The 27674-nt window shown below is 36.3% G+C and overlaps 1 protein-coding gene and 1 long non-coding RNA gene across 12 annotated transcripts in view; one reads left to right on the top strand and one right to left on the bottom strand.

The window, feature by feature from the left end:
- The window catches only part of POSTN (periostin), a 35942-nt gene extending 32905 nt beyond the window's left edge, over window positions 1-3037 (top strand). For all 11 annotated transcript variants that reach the window (XM_063618930.1, XM_055244994.2, XM_055244993.2 and 8 more), the window contains 2 exons: window positions 1083-1124; window positions 2256-3037. In XM_063618930.1, coding sequence (XP_063475000.1) covers window positions 1083-1124; window positions 2256-2293 — 80 coding nt within the window. In that variant the 3' untranslated portion in view covers window positions 2294-3037. The remainder of the gene's footprint in view (window positions 1-1082; window positions 1125-2255) is intronic.
- Window positions 3038-9340: 6303 nt separating this feature from the next.
- Window positions 9341-26498, bottom strand: LOC134732629 (uncharacterized). The gene is made up of 5 exons (XR_010115969.1): window positions 26474-26498; window positions 25609-25645; window positions 11970-12040; window positions 11634-11778; window positions 9341-11371 (listed from the first exon to the last, which is right to left on the bottom strand). It is a non-coding gene; the product is annotated as an uncharacterized lncRNA (long non-coding RNA).
- Window positions 26499-27674: the final 1176 nt, after the last annotated feature.

Here is a 27674-nt window from a genome sequence, read left to right as displayed (position 1 = left end):
CTGGGGGCAAAGACATGTGAAAATGTGCTAAGTCGACAGAAACAGAATATGTAAGTTTTTTTGAATGTTATTTCTCTTTTAAAAAATGTGCTTGGTGTCACATAGCCAAAACTATTCACGGTGACAGTTTCATTGCTTACTTTTTATATGATTTCAGCGAATTGAAAACATGTATATAATAGAAAAAATTGGACTTCATGCTGAGTATAGATGATACATATAAAAGAAGTCAAAATTTGGAGAAAAAATTTAAAAAGATAAGTAGAAAAATGAAGTAACTGTAGAAACCATATTTACTCTTTGATCTCAAATGCCCAAAAACTGAGTGAAAATGTGAATTTAGGCCTACCAGGTAGTCTTGTCAAAAAACTAAAAGAAAAACAGGAGAATTGGGAAATATGTTACAACTATAACAACACAAAACAGCAGTTTTGAAACACTTGCAGTTCTTAAATACGAAAGCTTTTATTAGTTAATTTTTTAAAAGGATCTCATAGGACTGACACTGAATCAGGTTGGGGGGTGGAATAAGGGTGATGGCATATTCTTCCTGAATTACTTATTATAACATTTCTAGAATCATTAGGTCAATGCTACTTTGTTGTCTTCATGTACAATAAAGGAATCGCAAATTGATCTTAGTGATAATTTTACAGAGGCATACATTGCACATAGGTATGACTGCAAAAATGGGTGGCTAACTCTGGGAAGATACTTGTGTTAATATTTATATGACATTTAATAACCCTTCATCATAAGGCAATGTTTTTTACAAAAAGTTGAAGAAATCATGTAAGTCATTTTGCAAAAATGGCACATTACGTGGGGCTCCAAAATCCATAATGAAACAATGTGTTTTGCAACTAAGAAACATGCATTAAGATATATGGAAAACAGTCTGTCTACTTGTCTTTTATCAAAAAATGTGAAAATCTGAGGATCATAAAATTTACTATTAAATATAATCTTCATGTTTAAGTGATACTTATTTAAGACTTTACACTGTTTTGCCTAACCATGGTCTCCTGTCTGATTTTAGCCATAATTGCAAAGTATTTCTAACTACAACAATTTAATTTTAGACACACCTGTGAGGAAGTTGCAAGCCAACAAAAAAGTTCAAGGTAAGTGTATTGGCTATAGTAATGTGGGTATATGGCCTCTGTTGTTACATGAAGAGAAATCAAAGAATAGGAAAGTATTTTAAGGTATTTTATTGAAACTTGTTATCGATCAGAGAGAAAAGCTAGCCAGTTTTGATGAAAAGCATTTTGATAACAATCAGAAAATAAATTTCTCATGTTCTATACTATCAGAATCTAATAACAAATATTAAGGGAAAAGTCCACATACTCATGTAAACTGCTAGGCATATTGAACCATTGAGATAGACTCAAGTGTATAATCTCCATCATATATACATATATATATATATATGTAATGTTTTGTATATACAAGTTAAGTATACACATAATTTTGTGTATACAAGAGTTAAGTCAAAAAGAAATTGTTGAATATCAGAGATAAACAAATGTAGATTGCAAGTGGACCTGAATCCTTAAAAATGTTATTATGTGAGACGATGCTACAGTTTCAGATATAAGTAAATAAGAAATGTATATATGCAAAAAACCATTAATATAGCTTTTTACAAAATGTTCATTTAAATGTGTAGATTATATATTTATATATCACATGTGCGTTACAATTTATTTCATAATTACACTACGTGAATTTGCTAATTCCTCCACTTAAGTTATCTTACATTCCGATACATTTAGAGAGCAAGAATTTCCCTTGTGGAACCTAGAGTAAATTGCAAGCTTGGAATTACAAGTTTGGAATTTCTGGGTTAATTACATCCTAGTAGTCAAAAGAAGACACAAGGCTTATCAATGCGCTATAGGAACATCTTACTTTAAACCAATCCAATATACAGACCTTTGAAAGTAAAAGATCAACTGCACAGATTTTTTTTTAACTAAAGAATGTATCAGTAAATCTATGTAAATATCCAAATTCACACAAATTTTCTAAAGAGTTAAAATTATCAAATTTCAAATTAGTATTTATATATGCTTTTGATCAAAATATAATATTTGCTTCACCATAAGTTGAAGATATTAAGAAAATATAATCTAAGGTTTATTACAAAAAATAATGGCCTCTGATAGATATACAGAGAATAATATATTCTTAAATTTTAAAATTTCCTAACATTTACAGTCTATACATTCTTCTTTCTTTCTAATTAGGATCTAGAAGACGATTAAGGGAAGGTCGTTCTCAGTGAAAATCCAAAAACCAGACAAAAATGTTTATACAACCCTAAGTCAATAACCTGACATTAGAAAATTGTGAGAGCCAAGTTGACTTCAGGAATTGAAACATCAGCACAAAGAAGCAATCATCAAATAATTCTGAACACAAATTTAATATTTTTTTTCTGAATGAGAAACATGAAGGAAATTGTGTAGTTAGCCTCCTGTGGTAAAGGAATTGAAGAAAATATAACACTACACACTTTTTCATCTTGACATTAAAAGTTCTGGCTAACTTTGGAATCCATTAGAGAAAAATCCTTGTCACCAGATTCATTACAATTCAAATCGAAGAGTTGTGAACTGTTATCCCATTGAAAAGACGGAGCCTTGTATGTATGTTATGGATACATAAAATGCACGCAAGCCGTTATCTCTCCATGGGAAGCTAAGTTATAAAAATAGGTGCTCGGTGTACAAAACTTTTTACATCAAAAGGCTTTGCACATTTCTATATGAGTGGGTTTACTGGTAAATTATGTTATTTTTTACAACTAATTTTGTACTCTCAGAATGTTTGTCATATGCTTCTTGCAATGATATTTTTTAATCTCAAAGGTTTCAATAAAACCATTTTTCAGGTATAAAGAGAATTACTTCAAATTGAGTAATTCAGAAAAACTCAAGATTTAAGTTAAAAAGTGGTTTGGACTTGGGAACAGAACTTTATACCTCTTTTACTGTAACAAGTACTCATTAAAGGAAATTGAATGAAATTAGTGTTTCTCGAGTTTTTCTTTTTTTAACTTTTAAGCTCAGGGGTGTGCAGCCATGTGCAGGATGTGCAGGTTTGTTATATAGGTGAACATCTGTCATGGGGGTTTTTGTACAGATTAAGTTATATAAAGAATCATTAGACAGCCGGGCTCAGTGGCTCACGCCTGTAATCCTAGCACTTTGGGAGGCTGAGGCAGGTGGATCATGAGGTCAGGAGATCGAGACCATCCTGGCTAATGTGGTGAAACCCCGTCTCTACTAAAAATACAAAAAATTAGCCGGGCGTGGTGGCAGTCACCTGTAGTCCCAGCTACTCAGGAGACTGAGGTAGGAGAATGGTGTGAATGTGAGGGGCGGAGCTTGCAGTGAGCTGAGATAGTGCCACTGCACTCCAGCCTGGGCGACAGAGCCAGACACTGTCTCTCACAAAAAAAAAAAAAATTAGCCAGGCGTGGTGGCACATGCCTGTAATCCCAGCTACTCGGGAGGCTGAGGCAGGAGAATTGCTTGAACACAGGAAGTGGAGGGTATGGTGAGCCAAGATCGTGCCATTGCACTCAAGCCTAGGTAACAGAATGAGACTCCTTATTTAAAAAAAAAAAAAAAAAGGCTTACTGCCCAAAGCAATTTACAGATTCAATACTATTTCTATTAAACTCCCAATGGCATGCTTCACTGAACTAGAAAAAAAAACTATTTTAAAATTTAGATGAAACCAAAAGAGCACCTGAATAGCCAAGGCCATCCTAAGCAAATAAATAAATAAATAAATAAATAAATAAATAAATAAATAAATAAAAAACCAATGCTGGGAGAACCATATTACTAACATCAAACTATACTAGGGGTTACAATAACCAAAACAACGTGGTATTGATACAGAAACAGGCATGTAGATCAATGGAACAGAATAAGGAGTCCAGAAATAAGATCACACACCTATGACCATCTGATCTTCAACAAAGCCCCTGTGATTCTTATAAACACTAAGGCTTTTGTTTTATTGTCTGTTTGAATAGCTATTTTAAAGTATAATTACATTACAATGAAATTGAAAATATCTGTGTGCAATTTGATAAGTTTGGGCATACTATACACCTGTGAAAACCATCACTACACTCAGGCTTGTAAATATATTCATTATCACCAAAAGTTTGCTTATGCCCTTTTTAATTCCTACCTTCCTACCTCTTCTTGCCCCAGCTCCAGGCAACCACAGATCTACCTTCTATCACTACAGATAATTACATTTTCCAACTTCTATACAAATTGAATCACACAGTATGCATAGTTTCTTTTTTCTCTGATCCTACTTTCTCTTGAGTTAACATGTAATAGTGGAATGACTGGATCATATAAAATGTATAGCACAAACATTTTTGGAAACTACTAGGTGATACTCCAAAGTAATTATACTATTTTGCATTCCCACCAGAAATATGTGAGAGTTCCAGTTCCTTTTACCAACACTTAACATGGTCAGTCTTTCTAATTTAACTATTCTAATAGGTATGTAATAGAATCTCATTGTGGTTTTAATTTGCATTTCACTAATGCATGTTTTCCATGTGCTTATTTGACATTTGTGTATCTTTTATTTATATAAATTTATTGTACAAGTGCAATTTTGTGACATGCATAGATTGCATAGGAGTCAAGTTAGGGCTTTTAGGGCATTCATCACCCCAATAACACACATCGTATCCATTAAGTAATTTCTCATCATCCTCCCCCCATCTTCACCCTTCCAAGTGTCCATTATCTATCATTACGCTCTCCATGTCCATGTGTACAAATTATTTAGCTCCCACATGAATGAGAACACCAATATTTGCCTTTATGCATCTGACTTGTTTCACTTAAGATAATGGCCTTCTGTTTCATCCATGTTGCTGCAAAAGACATGATTTAATTTTTACGGAATAAATAGTATTCTATTGTGTAGAAGTATTGTCTTTCCTTTATCCAATCATCTGTGGATGGACACTCAGTTGATTCCATATCTTTGATATTGTTGATAGGGTTGCAATAAGCATACAAGTGCAGGTACCTTTTTAATATATTGATTTATTTTCCTTTAGGTAGATATACCATAGAGAGATGGCTGGATTGAATGATAACTTTATTTTTAGTTCTTTGAGAAATTTCCATATTGTTTCCCATAGAGGTTGTAATAATTAACATTCCCACCAATAGTGTATTAGAGTCTCCTTTCCTCTGCATCTTTAGTGATCTGTTCAAATCTTTTGCCAAATATTAATTAGATTCATTTTTTTAAAATTGATATTATTGAATTTTGAGTTTCTTATACATTTTGAATATAAATTTTTTATCAGATATATAAGGTGAAATGTTTTCTCCAAGCATGTGAACTTTCCTTTCATTCTCTTAACAGTATTTTCAAAACACTGAAGTCAAATTTATCTCTTTTTTTCTTTTCATGGGTTGTGTTTTTCGTGTCATTAAAGAAATATTATGTTCACTGAAAGTCGCAAAAATGTTCTAATACATTTTCTCTTATAAGATTTATTAGTTTTTTTTTACATTAAGTGTAATGTTAAAAAAAAGTGTTCATGGTTAAAGGAAAGGTTCTTTTTTTTCTATAGGTTACCAGTTATTCCAATTCCACTTTCTGAAAAAGCAATTCTTTCTCTACTGATTTGCCTTTGCATATTTGTAAAAAGGGCCACATTTTGTGGGTCTATTTCTGTTACTTTATTTCTATTCTTTCTTTTTGTTCAATTCATCTATTTGTGTTTCTTATTGCAAATACCACACTGACTTGATTACTGGAGGTTTAAAGTAAGTCTCAAAAAGGGTAAATCCCCAATTTCGTTCATCCTTTTCAAAGTTGTTTTGGCTATTTTATTTGCATTTCCATAGAATTTTTACATCAGCTTGGCAATTTTCTATTTAAAAAAATAAAAATATCTGCTGGGTTAATAATTGGGACTGTGTTGAATCTACAGATCAATTTGGGGTTAATTGAAATCTTTATAATATTTAGTCTCCAAACCATGAACAAAACATATCTGTTAGTTTACTTAGGGTCTTCCTTATTTTCTCACCAATGCTTTATCATTTAAAGTTTACAGGTCTTCCACGTCTTTAAATACTTAGGGAGAACTTGAAAAAAGATGTGGAAAACCTGTAAACTTAAAATGATAAAGCACTGGTGAGAAAATATTATAAAGATTTCAATTTTTGATGGAATTATGAATGGCATTGTTTTTATTTAAATTTCTGATTGTTTACTTTCTGTATTTTCAACTTGTATTCTGTAACCTTGTTAAATTCAAGGTTTAATTCTAGTATTAGATTAATTCTAGTATTTTTAAGATTATATAGTATTTTATACATATATAATTATGCTGTTTGCAAATAAAGATAATTTTACCTCTGTCTCTGTGATCTGGATGCTGTTTGTATTTTCTTTTCTTATGTCACAGGTTGATGTTGAATAGTGGAACAATATTGAGTAGAAGTGGTAAGAGTAGACATGTTTAATCTTTGTGATCTTAGAAAAAAGCATTCAGTCTTTCAACTTTAAGTATGTTGTTTTCTTCCTTAAACGTTTGGTAGAATTCAACAGCAAAGTTATCTAGGCCTGCAACTGTCTTTGAGGGAAGGTTTCTAACTACAAATTCTCTTTATTTAATAAATAAAGGGTTATGCTGATTACCTATTTTTTCTTGAGTGATATTTTGTAGTTTGTGTCTTTCAAGGAATGAAACTTTTCTATTTCACACAATTGTCAAATTTATTGTATTGTTCAAAATATTCCATTATAATCCTTCAAATATCTTAGTGATGTTGTCTCTCTCATTCCTGAAACTGGTAATTTGTGTCCTCTCTTATTTCCCTAACCGATCTATTAAGCCTTCAATCAATTTGTTGATTTTGTTCAAAAAACAATCCTTTGGTTTCATTAATTTTCTGTGTCATGTTGCTGTTTTCTGTTTTGCTGATTTCCACCCTAATATGTGTCATTGCCTTTTGTCTACTTAATTTGACTTCAATTTGATCTTTGTTTTTCAGTTTCTAAACGGTGTGTGTTTGTGTCTCATGTCTCTACATAACTTTTTGAACATATGGACTATAATTATAGTAACTGTTTAATGTCTTCTGCTAATTCTAACAATTGTGTCAGATCTGGGTAAGTTTAGTTGGTAATTTTTTTTTCCTCATTTTGCACTGTATTTTCCTGTTTCTTTTCAAGCCTGGTAATCTCTGGTTGCCAAATATTGTAAATTTTGCCTTGCTGGGTGCTGGATATTTTTGTACTCCTATAAATATTCCCGCACTTTGGTCTAAGATGTAGTTTGGTTATGGAAACAGTTTAATTCACTGGGGTCTTGTTTTTAAGATTTATTAAGCAGAGTCAGATCTGTGTATAATCTGGAGTTAATTATTACCTCCAATTTAGGCATGACTCTTCTTAGAACTATTCCCAACGTCCAGTGAATTATGAAGTTTCAAAATCTAGATGGTGGGAATAGGTGCTATTTAAGGCTTTATGTGAGAAATTGTTTTCTCTAATTTTTCAGATGGTTCTTTCTCTGACCTTTATTAGTTTTCTCATATGCATGTGTTGATCAGTATTCTGCTGAATACTTAGGTGAACCCTCTATGGATCTCCAGAGTTCTCTGTCTCTCTACAGCTCTGTCCTCTCTGGTCCTCAGTACTATGAACTCTATTTTCTTGGCCTCCTTCAATGCTCAGCTCCATCTTGTCTGCCAAGATTCACCTGGATTTTCCCTTCCTGCACTGCAGCCTAGGAAAAGACAGAAAGCTGGGGGCAATCAGAAGGCTCATCTCACATTTCTTTTTATATCCAAAGAATCACTGTGATTCATTGTCTGATGCCTAGCATTTTGAAAACTGTTCTTTATTTTTTTTCCGGGTTCAAGCAATTCTTGTGTCTCAGCCACCTGAGCAGCTGGGAATTCAGACACATGCCACCATGCCTGGCTAATTATTGTATTTTTAGTAGAGATGAGGTTTTGCCATGTTGGCTAGGCTGGTCTCAAACCCCTGACCTCAAGTCATCCGCCCACCTCAGCATCCCAAAGTGCTGGAATTATAGGTGTGAGCCACTGCTCCCAGCCCTGTTTTTTAAATTTACTTTTGTTTTTTAAAAATTGTTTTACTCGGGAGAAAATATGGTCCCTGTTATCCCATTTTTCAAAAGTGCAACATCCTCTGCCATAGCATTTAGTTATATTAACTCCACTTTATAATCATAAACTTCACCTTTACATAGGAGCAGCCAACTAGAAAATGCTAAATATAAGAGGAACCAGACTGGAAAATGTTGATAAGACACTCACAAATCTATTATAGGTAGCAGAAAAAGAACCCAATATGAGCTATCTTGCAGCCAGTATCATTGTTACACAATATGCACACATAATCAAACATATACCAATTAATTATTCAAAAATGGCAGCTGAATTTAATTTATTGAGATTTTTATATTCATCCGAACAGCTATTTATTTTCAATTATTGGAAAAACATTTCAGTACTTTTTAGTTTGTTTTGTTTTGTTTTTTGTTTTTGTTATTAATTTGTTTTTTTACATATAGGATTATTGCCTTTGGGGTCTTTGTAATGTCTTACACAACATCTGATAATACTCATTGATGAAATTTCTACAATATAATGAGAAAAGACTGGTGATTTTCTAGCCAACCTAAGTTCTGAAAAACTCTTGAAAAACTAGGCCATATGTGAATAAGACTGCTAGATGACCTTCACTTTTAGCAATAATGCAATTAACTACTGCATTTTCTAAACTTTTATGAAGTCTCACAAAAAGTTATAAAAATATAGAAAAGTCTGAAAGATAAAGGGTGTATTAGTCTATTTTTTTTACTGCTGTGAAGAAATACCCAAGACTGGGTAATTTATAGAGAAAAAGAGGTTTAATGGACTCACAGTCCCCATGGCTAGGGAGGCCTCAAAATTATCACTGAAGGCAAAGGAGTAGCAAAGGCACATCTTACGTGGCGGCAGGCAAGAGAACATGTTTAGAGGAACTGCTCTTTATAAAACCATCAGGTCTCATGAGACTTATTCAGTATCATGAGGATAGGAGGCGAAAACCCACCCCTATGACTCAATTACCTCCCATCGGGTCCCTCCTAGGATACATGGGAATTGTGGGAACTACAATTCAAGATGAGATTTGGGTTGGGACACAGTCAAACCATATCATTCCACCCCCAGCTCCTCCCACATCTCATGTCCTCACATTTCAAAACCAACCATGCCTTCCCAACAGTCCCCCAAAGTGTTACCTCATTTCAGCATTTACTCAAAAGTCTATATCCAAAGTCTCATCTGAGACAAGGCAAGTTCCTTCTGCCTATGAGCCTGTTAAATCAAAAGCAAGTTAGTTACTTCCTAGATAAAATAGGGGTATAGACATTGGTAAATACAGCCATTCCAAATGGGAGAAATTGATTAAAACGAAGGGGCTGCAGGCCCCATGCCAGTCCAAAATCCAGTGGGGCAGTCAAATCTTAAAGCTGCAAAATGAGCTCCTTTGACTCCATGTTTCACATCCAGGTCATGCTGATACAAGAGGTGGGCTCCCACAGCCTTGGACAGCTCTGCCCCTGTGGCTTTGCAGGGTACAGCCTCCCTCCTGGCCACTTTCCTGGGCTGGCATTGAGTGTCTGTGGCTTTTTTAGGTACACAGTTCAAGCTTTCAGTGGATCTACCATTCTGGGATCTGGAGAATGGTGGCCTTCTTCTCACAGCTCCACAAGGAAGTACCCCAATAGGGACACTGTGTGGAGGCTCCCACCCTATATTTCCCTTCTGCACTGCCCTAGCAGATGTTCTCCATGAGGGCTCCACCCCTGCATCACACCTCTGCCTTGACATCCAGGTATTTCCATACATCCTCTGAAAACTAGGCAGAGGTTCCCAAAAACTCAATTCTCAACTTCTGTGCACTCACAGGACCAACACCATGTGGAAGCTGTCAAGACTTTGGGACTTGCACTTTCTGAAGCAATGACCTGAGCTGTACTTTGGCCACTTTTAGCCATGACTGCAGTATCTGGGACACAGGGCACCAAGTCCCTAGGCTGCACACAGGAAGGAAGCCCTGAACCAGGCCCACAAAACCATTTTTTCCTCCCAGGTCCCTGAGCCTGTGATGGGAGGGTCTGCTGTGAAGGTCTCTTATATGCCCTGGAGACATTTTTCCCATTGTCTTGGGGATTACTCTTTGGTCCCCCATTACTTATGCAAATTTCTGCAGTGGCTTGAATTTCTCCCCAGAAAATGGGCTTTTTGTTCTATCACATCATCAAGCTGCAAATTTTCCAAACTTTTATGCACTGTTACTTCTTGAACACTTTGCTGCTTAGAAATTTCTTCTACCAGATACCCTAATTCATCTCTCTCAAGTTCAAAGTTCCACAGATCTCTAGGGTGGGGGTAAAATGCAGCACATCTCTTTGCATAGCAAGAGTGACCTTTACTCCAGTTTCCAACAAACTCCTCATCTCAATCTGAGACCACCTTAGCTAGGATTTTATTGTTCATATTACTATCAGCATTATAGTGAAAGCCATTCAACAAGTCTCTAGGAAGTTCCAAACTTTCCCACATCTTCCTGTCTTCTTCTGAGCCCTCCAAATTGTTCCAACCTCTGCCTGTTACCCAGTTCCAATGTTGCTTCCACATTTTCAGATATCTTAATAGCAGTACCCCACTCTACCAGTACCAATTTACTGTATTAGTCCATTTTTATACTGCTATGAAGAAATACCCAAGGCTGGGTAATTTATAAAGAAAAAGAGGTTTAATGGCACAGTCCCCATGGCTAAGGAGGCCTCACAATCATCCCAGAAGATGAGGGAGGAGCAAAGGCACATTCACATGGCAGCAAGCAAGAGAGCATGTGCAGGGAAACTGCCCTTTATAAAACCATCAGATCTCATGAGACTTATTCACTATCACAAGAACAACATAGGAAAACCCATCCATATAATTCAATTACCTCCCATCAGGTCCCTCCCACAACACGTGGGGATTATGAGAGCTATAATTCAAGATGAGACTTGGGTGAGTACACAGCCAAACTGTATCAAAAGGTAACTAAGAGACTTCATAAAAGATAAACAATTTTATATTACATTTTTCAAGTAATTAGTGGTTGACCATAACAACAATAAACTTGGGATTATAAGAAATATTCCATATGAATTTTTAAAAAATACTTAAAGAGAAACAAAATCTACAAACAAGTATATAAATTAAGGATCCAGCTCAGTGGATGAAATTTTAATAAGTGCTTCTTGAATAAATTTTTCCTGAAAAGTAATTTAAACTTAATTTGGTTAACTTTAGAAACTGTTCATTAGGCCATTTTTATTACAAAAAAAAACCAGGATTTTTTTCTTAATATGGCAGAAAAATACATCATTTGATTAAAATATTAAGTCACTAACTTATTTTGCTCTAACAGAGTTCAATTAAATTTTTCCTGAAGCTCATTAATATTGCCAAAACTTGAGTTGCAATCATTTGAACTATGATTTCTGTTTGCTTCTCTTAATACAATAAAGCAATTACCTCTCACATCCTTTGTAATGATGACATCCATGTACACTCCTTGCAAAGATGGCAAATGACCTGCCAGAAACATACATTCCTATGTAATCTCTGCAGACCCAAAGCTGCTCCTTTATTCATGATCTTAGCTCTGGTGTAAAGAGACCTTCAAAAACTTAACATAAAAAGAAAAATAAAATCAATGGACTTTCTTCTACTATTTCTCTAACTATATTTCTCTAACCAATTTTCTTGCCAAGCATAGGAGAAGCATTAGAACAATTAATTTATAGAGTCTTGAAAGGCTGAGGCAGAAATTAATAGTTTATACTACAATATTCATTGAAAAAAGAATACCTTTAATTACTAGATCTTCAACTGGAACATCTCGGTAGACACATTGAGATTCATCAGGGAAACAACTCGACCTAAGGAGAATGGAGAGGAGCAAGACAGGATGACCACCCACCTGAGAGTATCACAAAGTCAGGGGAGGCTTCCTCACCATGGGAAAATGATGAATAAGTAAGAGTCCCTGGAGACCCACAATTCTTCCATGGACCTTTGCAACCCTGAACTCAGGAGATGCCCAGTGAGCCCCCAACCAGGGGCTCCAGACCAACACAGAGAGCTATGGGGAGTCTGGGCAGAGCTACAACTCAGGCACATGCAGAGTCACTGGAGCCTTGATTCCCCAGACATCCCAGAATTAGCGGCAGCAGCTCTGGCTGTGGAGGAGGACAGGTTCTCTCACATGCCCCCAGGAAAGGAACTAAATCCAGGGTCCTGAGCAGCATTGGACTGCAAGCCTCACCTCCACTGCATCTCACAGGCTAAGGCCCACCTGCCTGGGTCTCCAGCCACCAACCCTCTGGACTCTAAGCAGGTAACAGCTCTGTACTTCTCTGGGATGAAGCTCCCAGAAAGAGAGGCTGGCCAGCATTTCTGCTGTCTTGCAGCCCCCGCCTCTATAGCTTTCAGGCTCGAGTAGTGATTAGGGAGAGGTGCGGATCTACATTGCAGTGTTAGCCAACCCATGGAAAAGCAGTCAGACTATTTTTTATGTGGCTCCCAGATGGCTCCTGCTTCTCCTCACGGGGCAAGACCCACTAAACTGGGACTCCAGCCACATCCCACCAAGGATCTTGGGCCAGTAGCAGCTCTGCACTTTCCTGGGACAGAGCTCTGAGAGTGAGAGGCCAGATGCCACTCTTGTTGTCTCACAGCCCTTGCCACTATACCCTGTGAGTTCTGGGGAGTATGTGGTGAGTAGGCAGTGGCATGGCTGACTGTCCAAAATAGTCAGAAAAAAAATGAAGAAAAAAGGAGAAAAAAGAATGAACAAAACCTCTGAGAAATATGGGATTACATAAAGAGAGCAAACCTGTGACTCACTGGCATTCCTGAAAGAGATGGGGAGAAAGCAAGCAACTTGGAAAACATTTTTCAGGATATCGTCCATGAAAACTTCCCCACCCTTGCTAGACAGACCAATATTCAAATTCAGAAAATGCAGAGAACCCCTGCGAGAACCATCTCCAAGACACAATAATCAGATTTTATAAGGTCAAAATGAGAGAACAAAATGTTAAAGGAAGCTAGAGAGAAGGGGCAGGTCACCTACAAAGGGAAGCCCATCGGACTAACAGCTGGCCTTTCAGGAGAAACACTACAAGCCAGAAAGAGATTCAGAGCTTATATTCAGCATTCTTTAAGAAAATAATTTCCAACCAGGAATTTTGTATCCTGCCAAACTGAGCTCCATAAGTGAAGGAGAAATAAGATCCTTTACAGACAAGCAAATGCTGAGCAAAAGCAAATGCTCACCAAACCTGCCTTACAAGAGGTCCTGAAAAGTGCACTAAATATGAAAAGAAAGGATGATTACCAGTCACTAAAAAAACACACATAAGTACACAGACCAATGACACCATAAAGCAACCACACAAACCAGTCAACCTAATAACAATACAATGATGGGATCAAATCTGCACATATCAATATTAACCTTGTATGTAAACAGGCTAAATGCCCCCAATTAAAAGACACAGAGTGGCATGCTGGATAAAGAAGCAAAACCCAATGGTATGATATCACCAAGAGACCAATCTTACATGCAGTGACAGCATAGCCTCAGAATAAAGGGATGGAGAAAAATCTACCAAGCAAATGGAAAACAGAAAAAGTAGGGACTGGTATCCTAATTTTAGATAAAATGGACTTTAAACCAACAAAGATTTTTTAAAAAGATAAAGAAGAGCATTATATTGGGTGAGTGCAGAAGTAACTGCAGTTTTTGCATTGTTGGAATTTGCCATTTAATACTGGGATAGATTCCTAAATAAATGTGGTTATGTTATACATCATTTTAATGGGCATTTCTTGCTTTATGGTTTTTTGCTAACGACTTGTTACTTGCTCTTATGTTATGTTTATTTTAGGCTATGGAAATGATGTTAGACTAAAAGAAAATTTGAGCGATTTTCTTATTCAAGTTCAAGATGAGTCATAAAGCAATGGAGACAACTTGCAACATCAACAACACATTTGGCCCAGGAACTAACAAATGTACAGTGCAGTGGTGGTTCAAGAAGTTTGTCAAAGGATATGGAAGTTGACAATGACGAATTGAGAGTGATCATCAAAGCTGATCCTCTTACAACTACACAAGAAGTTGCTGAAGAACTCAATATATTGACCATCCTATGGTCATTTGGTATTTGAAGCAAATTGGAAAGGTGAAAAAGCTCCATAAGTACCTGCTTATTGATGCCTCATGAGCTGAACAAAAATAAAAAACTTGTCCTTTTGAAATGTCATTTTCTCTTATTCTTCACAGCAACAATGAGCCATTTCTCAATTGGATTGTGATGTGTGACAAAAAGTGGATTTTATATAATAACCAGCAAGGACCAGCTCAGTGGTTGGACTGATAAGAAGCTCCAAAGAATTTCCCAAAGCCAATCTTGCACCAAAAAGAGGTCATGGTCACTGTTTGGTGGTCTGCTGCCAGTCTGATCTTCTACAGCTTTCATGAATCCCACTGAAACCATTACATCTGAGAAGTATGCTCAGTAAATTGATGAGGTGCACTGAAAACTCTATCGCCTGCAGCCAGCATTGGTCAACAGAAAGGAGCCAATTCTTTTCCATGATAACATCTGAATGCACGTTGCCCAACCAACGCTTTGAAAGTTGAACAAATTGGGCTATGAAATTTGCTTCTCACCAACCAACCACCACTTCTTCAAGCATCCCAAAAACTTTTTGCAGGGAAAATGCTTCCACAACAAGAAAGATGCAGAAAACGCTTTCCAAGAATTTGTCAAATCCCAAAGCACAGATTTTTACACTATAGGAATAAACAAACTTATTTCTCATTGGCAAAAATGTGTTTATTATAATGGTTCCTGTTTTGATTAATAAAGATGTGTTTGAGCCTAGTTATACTGATTTAAAATTCACGGTCTGAAACCACAATGACCATTGCACCAACAATGGTAAAGGATTCAATTCAACAAGAATACCTAATTATCCTGAGTATATACACACCAAACATAGCACCACCTGGATTCATAAAGCAAATTCTTAGAGATTTATGAAGCGACTTACATTCCCACACAATAATAGTGAGAGATTTCAACATGCTACTGACAGTATTAGACACATAATAGAAGCAGAAAATGAACAAACATCCAGTACCTGAACTGAACACTTGACCAAATAGACCTAATAGACATCTACAAAACTCGCTACCCCAAAACAACAGAATATACATTCTTCTCATGGCTACATGGCACATACTGTAATATAGACCACACAACAGGACATAAAACAATCTTTTGCAAATGCCAAAGAATCAAAATCATACCAACCATGTTCTTGGACCACAGCACAATAAAAATAGAAATCACTACAAAGAAAATCACTCAAAACCATACAATTGTATGGAAATTAACTTGCTATGGAATGGTTTTTTGATAAATAATGAAATTAAGGCAGAAATCAAGAAATTATTTGAAACTAATGAGAACAAAGATACAATACACCAGAATCTCTGGGACACAGGTAAGGCAGTACTAACAGGATAATTTACAGCACTAAATGCCCCTGTCAAAAAGTTGGACAGATTCCAAGTTAACAACCTAACATCACAACAAGAAGAACTGTAGAAGCAAGAATAAACCAACCCCAAAACTAGCAAAGGACAAGAACTAACCAAAATTAGAGCTGAAGTGAAGGAAAGTGAGATGTGAAAAACCATACAAAAGATCAATGAATGCAGGAATTGGTTCTTTAAAAAATTAGTAAGATATAGAGACTGCTAGCTAGACTAATAAAAAAGACAGAAGATCCAAATAACACAATTAGAAATCAAAAGGGGGACATTACCACTGACCCCACAGAAATACAAAAAAAAAATTATCAGAGATTACTTTGAACACCTCTTTGCAGACACACTAGAAAATCTAGAAGAAATGGGTAAATTCCTGGAAACATACAACTTTCCAAAGCTGAATCAGGAAGAAATTGAATCCTTGAACAGACCAATAATAAGTTCTAAAGTTGAATCAGTAATAAAACAAAGACACAACATACCAGAATCTCTGGGACACATTTAAAGCAGCGTGTAGAGGGAAATTTATAGCACTAAATGCCCACAAGAGAAAGCAGGAAAGATCCAAAATTGACACCCTAACATCACAATTAAAAGAACTAGAAAAGCAAGAGCAAACACATTCAAAAGCTAGCAGAAGGCTAGAAATAACTAAAATCAGAGCAGAACTGAAGGAAATAGAGACACAAAAAACCCTTCAAAAAATTAATGAATCCAGGAGCTGGTTTTTTGAAAAGATCAACAAAATTGATGGACCGCTAGCAAGACTAATAAAGAAGAAAAGAGAGAAGAATCAAATAGATGCAATAAAAAACGAAAAAGGGGATATCACCACCGATCCCACAGAAATACAATCTACCATCAGAGAATACTACAAACACCTCTATGCAAATAAACTGGAAAATCTAGAAGAAATGGATAAATTCCTCGACAAATACACCCTCCCAGGACTAAACCAGGAAGAAGTTGAATCTCTGAATAGACCAATAACAGGTTCTGAAATTGTGGCAAGAATCAATAGCTTACCAACCAAAAAGAGTCCAGGACCTGATGGATTCACAGCTGAATTCTACCAGAGGTACAAGGAGGAACTGGTACCATTCCTTCTGAAACTATTCCAATCAATAGAAAAAGAGGGAATCCTCCCTAACACATTTTATGAAGCCAGCATCATCCTGACACCAAAGCCTGGCAGAGACATAACCAAAAAAGAGAATTTCAGACCAAAATCCTTGATGAACATTGATGCAAAAATCCTCAATAAAATACTGGCAAACAGAATCCAGCAGCACATCAAAAAGCTTATCCACCATGATCAAGTGGGCTTCATCCCTGGGATGCAAGGCTGGTTCAACATACGCAAATCAATAAATGTAATCCAGCATATAAACAGAACCAAAGACAAAAACCACACGATTATCTCAATAGATGCAGAAAAGGCCTTTGACAAAATTCAGCAACGCTTCGTGCTAAAAACTCTCAATAAATTAGGTATTGATGGGACATATCTCAAAATAATAAGAGCTATCTATGACAAACCCACAGCCAATATCATACTGAATGGGCAAAAACTGGAAGCATTCCTTTTGAAAACTGGCACAAGACAGGGATGCAATCTCTCATCACTTCTATTCAACATAGTGCTGGAAGTTCTGGCCAGAGCCATCAGGCAGGAGAAGGAAATAAAGGGTATTCAATTAGGAAAAGAGGAAGTCAAATTGTCCCTGTTTGCAGATGACATGATTGTATATCTAGAAAACCCCATCGTCTCAGCCCAAAATCTCCATAAGCTGATTAGCAACTTCAGCAAAGTCTCAGGATACAAAATCAACGTACAAAAATCACAAGCATTCTTGTACACCAATCACAGACAAACAGAGAGCCAAATCATGAGTGAGCTCCCATTCACAATTGCTTCAAAGAGAATAAAATACCTAGGAATCCAACTTACAAGGGATGTGAAGGACCTCTTCAAGGAGAACTACAAACCACTGCTCAATGAAATAAAAGAGGATACAAACAAATGGAAGAACATTCCATGCTCATGGGTTGGAAGAATCAATATCGTGAAAATGGCCATACTGCCCAAGGTAATTTATAGAGTCAATGCCGTCCCCATCAAGCTACCAATGACTTTCTTCACAGAATTGGAAAAAACTACTTTAAAGTTCATATGGAACCAAAAAAGAGCCCACATCGCCAAGTCAATCCTAAGCCAAAAGAACAAAGCTGGAGGCATCACGCTACCTGACGTCAAACTATACTACAAGGCTACAGTAACCAAAACAGCATGGTACTGGTACCACAACAGAGACATAGATCAATGGAACAGAACAGAGCCCTCAGAAATGATGCCGCTTATCTACAACTATCTGATCTTTGACAAACCTGACAAAAACAAGAAATAGGGAAAGGATTCCCTATTTAATAAATGTTGCTGGGAAAACTGGCTAGCCATATGTAGAAAGCTGAAACTGGATCCCTTCCTTACACCTTATACAAAAATTAATTCAAGATGGATTAAAGACTTAAATGTTAGACCTAAAACCATTAAAATCCTACAAGAAAACCTAGGTATTACCATTCAAGACATAGGCATGGGCAAGGACTTCATGTCTAAAACACCAAAAGCAATGGCAACAAAAGCCAAAATTGACAAATGGGATCTAATTAAACTAAACAGCTTCTGCACAGCAAAAGAAACTACCATCAGAGTGAACAGGCAACCTACAGAATGGGAGAAAATTTTTGCAACCTACTCATCTGACAAAGGGCTAATATCCGGAATCTACAATGAACTCAAACAAATTTACAAGAAAAAAACAAACAACCCCATCAAAAAGTGGGCAAAGGACATGAACAGACACTTCTCAAAAGAAGACATTTATGCAGCCAAAAAACACATGAAAAAATGCTCATCATCACTGGCCATCAGAGAAATGCAAATCAAAACCACAGTGAGATACCATCTCACACCAGTTAGAATGGCCATCATTAAAAAGTCAGGAAACAACAGGTGCTGGAGAGGATGTGGAGAAATAGGAACACTTTTACACTGTTGGTGGGACTGTAAACTAGTTCAACCATTGTGGAAGTCAGTGTGGCGATTCCTCAGGGATCTAGAACTAGAAATACCATTTGACCCAGCCATCCCATTACTGGGTATATACCCAAAGGACTATAAATCATGCTGCTATAAAGACAAATGCACACTTATGTTTATTGTGGCTCTATTCACAATAGCAAAGACTTGGAACCAACCCAAATGTCCAACAACGATAGACTGGATTAAGAAAATGTGGCACATATACACCATGGAATACTATGCAGCCATAAAAATGATGAGTTCATGTCCTTTGTAGGGACATGGATGAAACTGGAAAACATCATTCTCAGTAAACTATCACAAGGACAAAAAGCCAAACACCGCATGTTCTCACTCATAGGTGGGAATTGAACAATGAGAACTCATGGGCACAGGAAGGGGAACATCACACACCGGGGACTGTTGTGGGGTGGGGGGAGGGGGGAGGGACAGCATTAGGAGATATACCTAATGCTAAATGACGAGTTAATGGGTGCAGCAAAACAACATGGCACATGGATACATATGTAACAAACCTGCACATTGTGCACATGTACCCTAAAACCTAAAGTATAATTAAAAAAAAAAAAAAGTCTACAAACCAAAAAAGCCCAGGACCAGACAGATTCACAGCCAAATTCTACCAGATGTAAAATAATAAATAACCGGTACCATTCTTACTGAAACTATACCAAAAACTGAGGAGGATTAATTCTTCACCAGCTCATTCTATGAGGCCAGCATCATCCTGATACACATCAATTAAAAAAAAACTTCAGACCAATATCCTTGATGAACATTGATGCATAAATCTTCAACAAAATGCTAGCAAACCTAATCCAGCATCACATCAAAAGCTAATGCATCATGATCAAGTAGGCTTTCTTCCTGGGATACTAGGTTGCTTCAACATATGCAAATCATTAAATGTGATTTGTCACATAAACAAAATAAAAACAAAAACCACATAATTATTTCAATAGATGCAGAAAAGACTTTCAATAAAATTCAACATTCCTTCATGTTAAAACTCCTCAACAAACTAGGCATTAAAGGAACATATTTTAAAATTATAAGAGCTACCTATGAAAAACCCACAGCCAATATCAAACTGAATGGGAAAAAGCTGGAAGAATTCCCTTGAAAATGGGCACAAGACAAGGATGAAAAGTCCAGTGGTATCAGGAACACATGGGCATACACATGAAGACTTTAAGAGTGTCTTAGTGAAGAGCCTGCCTTCTAGTCCTGTCCTCCTGTTTGCTGTATTTCTTTTATTTTTCCGTTTTCCCTGAATCTGGCCTTTGCTCCCATTACTATCCTTTGGATCCTTATGATTTGTTTTTTAGACTATGGCAAGTTTCCCAATTGGACTTCCTACTTAGAGTGTCTCTTGGTCTTCATTTGTAAAAATTCAATTCACTTTTATTTCTAAAGCTCAGTTCTGATAATGTCACTCCGTGGCTCAGTGACTTTGAACACTTTCACTTAACTATAGAAGAATGTCTACACTTCTATTCAGACATTTAAAATGCCCTTGGAAAATTAATATTAACCTCATTCTAAGAGTTGACAAATACTGTATATGCTGACATAAATTGTATTACTCCCCATTTCCTAGATGAGCTTAGTATAATATTTCCGATGTTTCTTTCCTCTTTATGTTGAAGACTCCGCTCAAGTCCCACATAGTCCCAGGCACCCATGCGGATGTGCCCAGACAAACCACCCCATCCTCTTCTGATCTCACAGAGTGCTTTGGTGAAACCTGTCTTTTGTCACATATCTTAGCCAATCTTGTCTCTCCAGAATTAGTTTGTTCAGCAAACATGAAACTGTATTATCATGTCATCTTTCCTACAAAATTTTAGACTTTAGATAAAATGCCACATTTTCTTCTCATCCTTGTATCCCCATGGCTCCTAACGTTTCATATGGATTACATTTAATGAATGACTGAAATAAATTTATTTAAAAATTTTATTAAAGGCCTTTCAAATATTTCTCCTGAATCAGAGTTGTAGTGTTTCCAATTGTGACTCCATCCAATTTCTCTCCATTTGTAATAAACATTCCTAGACAAGAAAGCTGTAAACAACACATTTAGAGGAAAAAAAAAAGTGGTCTCAGAATCTTTTCAAGCTGTTGTCTTCTGTACACATCTGGTGGTGGTTATTAGTCACAGGAAAATGCCTAAGAGTTTACAAGTTATATTTTAGTCAGTTCTCCTTCAAATCTCTCCATGTTAGCCAACCATTATTAGTCCCTGACTGTACCAGCCCGCTCCATGTACACACACGTCGCTTCCTACTTCAAATCTTCCTGATCATTCTTTATACCGGTAAAGTGAGAAACTATAATCAATCCTAGGTTGAACACACTCTGAGAACTCCAGAACTGTGTTTTCCCTTCACATGGACATATTGCTTTAAATTCACACCAGATTTTTTTTTGTTTTGTTAAGGATTATTTGGCTCTTAATAATGTGTTGTTAATTAACTGTTATTGCATTTGGCAAAATGATAGCCCCATTATGAAACTGATCTCCCTAGTGCAGATCCAACTATAAGTACAAGTTCCTGATAACTCATAAACTTGTAGAGTTTTGCTCTTCCAATACTGCAATTAATACCTATTCTTAAGCATAATAATAGATTCTTGTCACATATATGCACAGAGTACACCAAAGTGCTTGGACACAGAATTCAGAATTATTCCAAATTTCTTGTGGTATGTTATTTCTCTCAATTTTATGAGTCATGACATATAGGAGATAGAAAAAGTTAATTTAAATGTTATGTTCTCACATCATCTAATTGGATATGACACGTTACTATTTTTAGCTGCATTTCTCAGCTTTTATGTTAATGTATTTATTAGGATCCATTAGCTTGCAAACAACAGAAAATCAACCCATAATAAATTGAGCAAGACAAAAAAGTATTAGTTTATATACAAGTAAATATCCTCAAATAGCTGACAGATGTCAAGGAAGAGCTGCACACCAGAAATTTAGGAAGTGGGACTGGGGACTCTATCTCTTTCTAGTTAGATTTTTGTTTTTTTTATTTTGTTTTGTTTTGTGTCTGTGTGTTCCTAGGGTGTGGAACATGGCTACTGATAATCTCAGTCCACAAACCCTAGATGAAAACACTGTTTTATATGTCAATGCCATAAAAACGGAGAGCAATTGCTCTTCCACCCGTTACGTGTTCACTGTTTGGACCATTTATTCTGGGCAAGAGAATGTGGTGATAAGAACGCACATAACTTACCAAGACCCAGATGTCTCACATAAAACAGCTACTGCAGTGCACAACAATCTATAACATGCTGAGGACTTCTGTGTTAATGTCATCAGAGGCGGTGCATGATAATATAGGGAATTAATTTGGAGAGTCCATTGTTTCATGGAGATAGTCAGGTTCGGATGGGCAACAGGGAAGCTTAATAGTGTGATACTATTTTAACATACACAGTTAGGTAAAAGTCAGTTCTTAGGTATCAAGTGGGTTAATAATAGTTCAGATATTCTCTCAAGAGGTGAAATGTAGCTGCCTTCTCATCTGTCACTGTAGATGTGTCCCCCTCCTATGCAGCAATAGCCTCTTTACCTAATGCCCCTTGTATCTGCCTTCCCTGCTTTTTAAAATAGTTTTCCTTGATCCAGGGAAGGAAATGTAAGTCATAAAAGCTTTTATTCTAATTTCTTACTCTCTTATCTTTTTTTTCTTTTTTTGGCTGGGACAGAGTCTTACTCTATCACCCAGGCTGGAGTACTGTGGCACAATCTCAGCCCACTGCAATTTCAACCTCCCAGGGTTCAAGTGATTCTCCCACCTCAGCCTCCTGAGTGGCTGGGACTAAAGGCACATGTCACCAAGTATTTTTGTAGAGACAGAGTTTCACCATGTTTCCCAGTCTAGTCTTGAACTCCTGGGCTCGAATTATTCTCCCACCTAGGCCTCCCAGTGCAGAGATTACAGGAGTGAGCTACTGCACCCAGTCATATTCTCAAATCTTTTAAAGCAAAATTAATTCTCTTAGAACACAGCACTCCTGAAAATACAAGTAGCATAGGAAGTAATGAAAATACAAGTAGCATACATCAATTATGAAAAATCATCAAGTCCTTGTTTAGTCATTTTTATAGCTGAGTATCCTTTATTTATGCCTGGGTGATCTAAAAAGCTCATCGTTATCTATTTCTTTTATTTTTTCAGCTCTAAAGTGTTTTAATGGAGTATATAATTCAAAGGGGAATTATCCCTCCTAATTTAGAAAGTACTTGGAATTTATTTTTAGCAATAGTCACCTAAAACATAAGATTTAACTTCTTATCCAAAGACAAATTTCTGAAGAACTACTACATCTATATTAAGTCACAAACTGAGGTGTATACAAGCTATTACCTGCTTAGTAGATTACTATTGTTTCTTGCTATAATCCTAATGTCTGTGTCCTTCTAAAATTCATATATGGAAATCCAATCCCCAATGTGATAGTATTAAGTGGTGGGACATTTGGAAGGTGAGTAGATCATAGGGATGGGGCCCTTGTAAATAGGATTAGTGCCTCTGTAAACTCTTGAGATCTTTATAACCAATCAAACAGATATATCAAATAAGTTTTTGAACACAAGAATTTACAATTCAAATAAGAAAATTTAACTAGAATAGCTATAATCTGTTCATGTATTGCCACACTGATTTTTTTTGGTATTATAAAATTAATTAGATTAGGCTGGGCATGGTGGCTCACGCCTGTAATCCCAGGAATTTTGGAGGCCAAGGCAGGCAGATCATGAGGTCAGGAGATAGAGACCATCCTGGCTAACACGGTGAAACCCCATCTCTACTAAAAAAAAAAAAAAAAAATACAAAAAAATTAGCCGGGCGTGGTGGCGGGCACTTGTAGTCCCAGCTACTCGGGAGGCTGAGGAAGGAGAATCGCTTGAACCCAGGAGGCAGAGCTTGCAGTGAACCGAGATCACGCCACTGCACTCCAGCCTGGGCGACAGAGCAAGACTCCATCTCAAAAAAAAAAATTAGATTAGGAGACAAATTAGAGAGAAGAAGAGATATGCATGCCCTGAAGAACTTCAGTAGCTGGAGATTAGTAAGAAGAGGAACATCTGGGACAAGAGATTGAGACAGAGAAGCAAAAGAGATGGGTAAAAAAGCAAGGTCATGGTTTCAAGGGAAGCAAATGTTTCCAGAACAGAGTGAGCAAATGATGGCAGAAGTACATCCACTGATTATTCCAATGTAGATGTCATTATGGGCCTTGGCAAGGGAAGTATTGGGAGCAGAATCCAAGAGTGGATTAACAAGTAAAGGAAAAGCAAGAGAATTACAGCAGTGTAAATTTTGAGAAATTTGCCTTTGAAGGGAACAGAAAATGGGAAGTACTTAGAGTGGGCTAAGGAATCATGAGAGGTGTTTTCTTAAAGAAAAATATATGAATATTTTTATTGAAATAATTCATTAAAATATATAAATTATAAGTATTACATGAAGCAAGATACTTCATGTTATAAACTGTTCAGTAAAATTTTCTGGGTGGTAGACAGAGTAAAAATATATCTAAAATATCTTATTAAAATCTTCCACACATCCAGATGAGGCAAATATGGACTGAATATTTTGTTTCCATAATCTTTTCTTCATTAACACTCGCATGATATTTTTTTACCATAATTTCTTACCTGGATTACTACATGCTATGGTTTGAATGTGCCTTCTCCAAAATTCGGGTGTTGCCAATGTGAAAGTATTAAGAAGTGGGGACTGTAAGGGTTGATTAGGCCTCGAGGGCTCCTTCCTCAGGAATGAGATTAAAGATCTTATAAAAGAAAGAGACTTTATACAATGTTCAGCTAGCTTGCTCTTCCACCTTCCACCATGTGAGGACACAGCAACAAGGCACCTTGGAAGCAGAGAGCAGCTCTCACCAGACAACTGAATTTGTTGGCACCTTGATCTTGAACTTTGCAGACCAACATGGTGAGAAAACAGTTTTCTGCTCTTTATGAACTACTCACTTTCAGGTATTTTCTAAGACACTACGTTAGTGTCTAATTGCCTCCAGCCTCTTGCTTCTTTGTTACCAATAATTTTTCAAAATCACAAATATGATGTCTGTTATTTAAAGTTTTCACTTTATCTTTTCAGGATAAAGGGTGAACTCCTTCCTCCAGCTCTTTATAATCAGCCTCAATCTCCTAAATATCTTCTCTCACTTCACTAATCATGCACCATTTTTCCAAACTACAATAATGTATTCAATATATCCTGACTCTTTCCTTCATACTTTTGCATATTCTTAGAATACACATTTGCTTAAAATGTTCTTTGCAACAATATTCAAACTCAAACCATACTCCTAAATACATACACCCTCACACATAAAATCCCCTTTTATAACTAGTTAACTTACAGTCATCTTTCAACCCTCAACTTAGATTTCACTTCCTCTGATAAGTTGTCTTATCCCACAAATTTGTTTTAGAGGCTGTCTTCATAAGGTTCGTTTTACCATAATAGCACTTATCTCACTGCATCATGTCATTTATTTTCTTATCAGAATTGAAAGAAACTAGAAGTCTTTGAAGGCAAGTGTAATAGTCCATGGACCTTGTAGCTCCAGAACATACTGCAATGGCTGGCAATTGTGCTTAACATGAGATATAGCAAAATACCTGGAAGAAACTTGGAAAGAGTATTGGAGAGAGAAAGGAAGGATTTACAATTTATAGAAGTTTCTCAAGTGAACTTTAATTCTAATATGTTCACCTATTTGAGAACTACTGGTCTGGGTGAACATCTATTCCTGGGAAGCAAAAGGAAAAAAATACTTCATTATTTTGTTTGTGAGCCTGAAATCATACCTAATTAAAATAATACTTTGTTTTTCTTAACATAGCATCTGCTAAGAATTGCAGATGTCAAATTTTGGCACATTTTCAATAAACTTACTAAACAGAAATTTAAAATTCATTACTTGAATCAGATAGGAGATTGGAAGAAAATAAAAAGTAACATTAATGATAACCATATTTTCTTCAAAATAAACTGCATGTTTTTAAAAAAAAAAAAAACAAAAACAAAAAACATCATTCCATATGGTTTGGCTAATCCAGCTGAAATTGTCACTGCAAGTTTTGAAGTGGTATATTTTTACTGTTAAAGAAAAAAAAGTCTACGGCCAGGCGCAGTGGCTCACACCTGTAATTCCAGCACTTTGGGAGGCTGAGGCGGGCAGATCATGCAGTCGGGAGATCGAGACCATCCTGGCTAACGCGGTGAAACCCCGTCTCTACTAAAATACAAAACAATTAGCCAGGCATGGTGGCGGGCGCCTGTAGTCCCAGCTACTTGGGAGGCTGAGGCAGGAGAATGGCCTGAACCCGGGAGGCGGAACTTGCAGTGAGCCGAGATCGCACCACTGCACTCCAGCCTGGGCGACAAAGACTCCATCTCAAAAAAAAAAAAAAAAGTCTACAGCCTTCAACCATTAAATAATACAGGAAAAAAATAGAGAAATTCTTTTGCACAGTTTTATATATACATTTTCAAAACTGATTTGGCTTAAAAAAATCTGCATTCTATTCATGTAGGCTTAGTAAAGTGTTTTCCTTCTCCAGTCACCTATCTATACCTTCTTCTATTCTTTCCAAACTAACAGTACCATCTGCCTGCTATATATACATTCAGAAGTTATTCCTCGAACTCATATTACCATGTAAGGGCAAGGGAAAACAAGGAGTATATTTAAATTTCTCATTCTGATTTCTTTATAGGTCATGAACTTACAGAACTTGATTACTTGATTGTCATTTTCAGAATTATTTGTCATAATGCTGTGCTTACTAAATAGTTGGTTTTTGAGAGAACATACCATCTTTTTATAGAAAAACGGAATAAAACCACAGTAAAATATTTAGAATTTTTAATGCCTTTTGGATAATACAATACTAGAGCTACAATTTTTATAATGAAGCAAATTGAATTTCATTTTCTCATGCCTTTCCACTTTTGAAATGTGTCAATGAATTCATCTGTAATCCACATCTCATCTTGACGCCACCTCATTTATTTACCCAACTCTGCCCTTGTCTCAGCCCCCTTCCATATCTAAGCCTTCCTGAATCTCAGCCCACACTCACATCACATACTCAGATCTGAGCCTATTCCTAAGCCAAGCTCAGACATAAATGAGAAATGAATTGAGGGATATCATATTTGATACTCTTTAAAACAGCTGTGTCATAATGAGTCAGATCCAAATCACAGAACTCTCAACTGCCGCCATGATGAGATTGCATTATTCCACAAATGACAACAAATGAAGCTTTCCTCCAAGAATGTAATTGAATATAAAAAATATAGTAACCATATGGAAAATAGTTTTCTCATTACTGGAAGGAAATTAAGGAAAATTGAAATTATTAAAATTAAATTCATAAAATAATTTTCCTAAAACAATTTCCTCTGGCTAGATGTGTATTTTTGAAATACTTGTTTTGGATTGTGATTTGCTTTTATTTCTCCTTTTATATGTTTGATATTTATTTTTTAACATTATTTATGGTCAGGCTTATTTGAGGCATGTAAGATCTTCATTTGGAATATTTAGGCAAACACAAGCACTTTTAAACTAAGTTATTCAAACACTCTGGATTTTTTAAATCCTATTTTTCTGATCTTTATCTGTGACAATGAAGTAAAATGGACAATTGGAATAATTGTATTAAAAAATCAAGACTAAATCCAGTTTTCTGTTTCATTGGTACTAAAAGAGCAAAAAAAAGAGTGAAAAACAAAAAGCAGAAGAAAATGCATTAGAAAATAGCACATTG

The sequence above is a fragment of the Symphalangus syndactylus genome, chromosome 15 (assembly GCF_028878055.3).
Source record: "Symphalangus syndactylus isolate Jambi chromosome 15, NHGRI_mSymSyn1-v2.1_pri, whole genome shotgun sequence".
NCBI classification, from domain to species: Eukaryota; Metazoa; Chordata; class Mammalia; order Primates; family Hylobatidae; genus Symphalangus; species Symphalangus syndactylus.
This window is presented reverse-complemented; position numbering and strand designations above follow the sequence as displayed.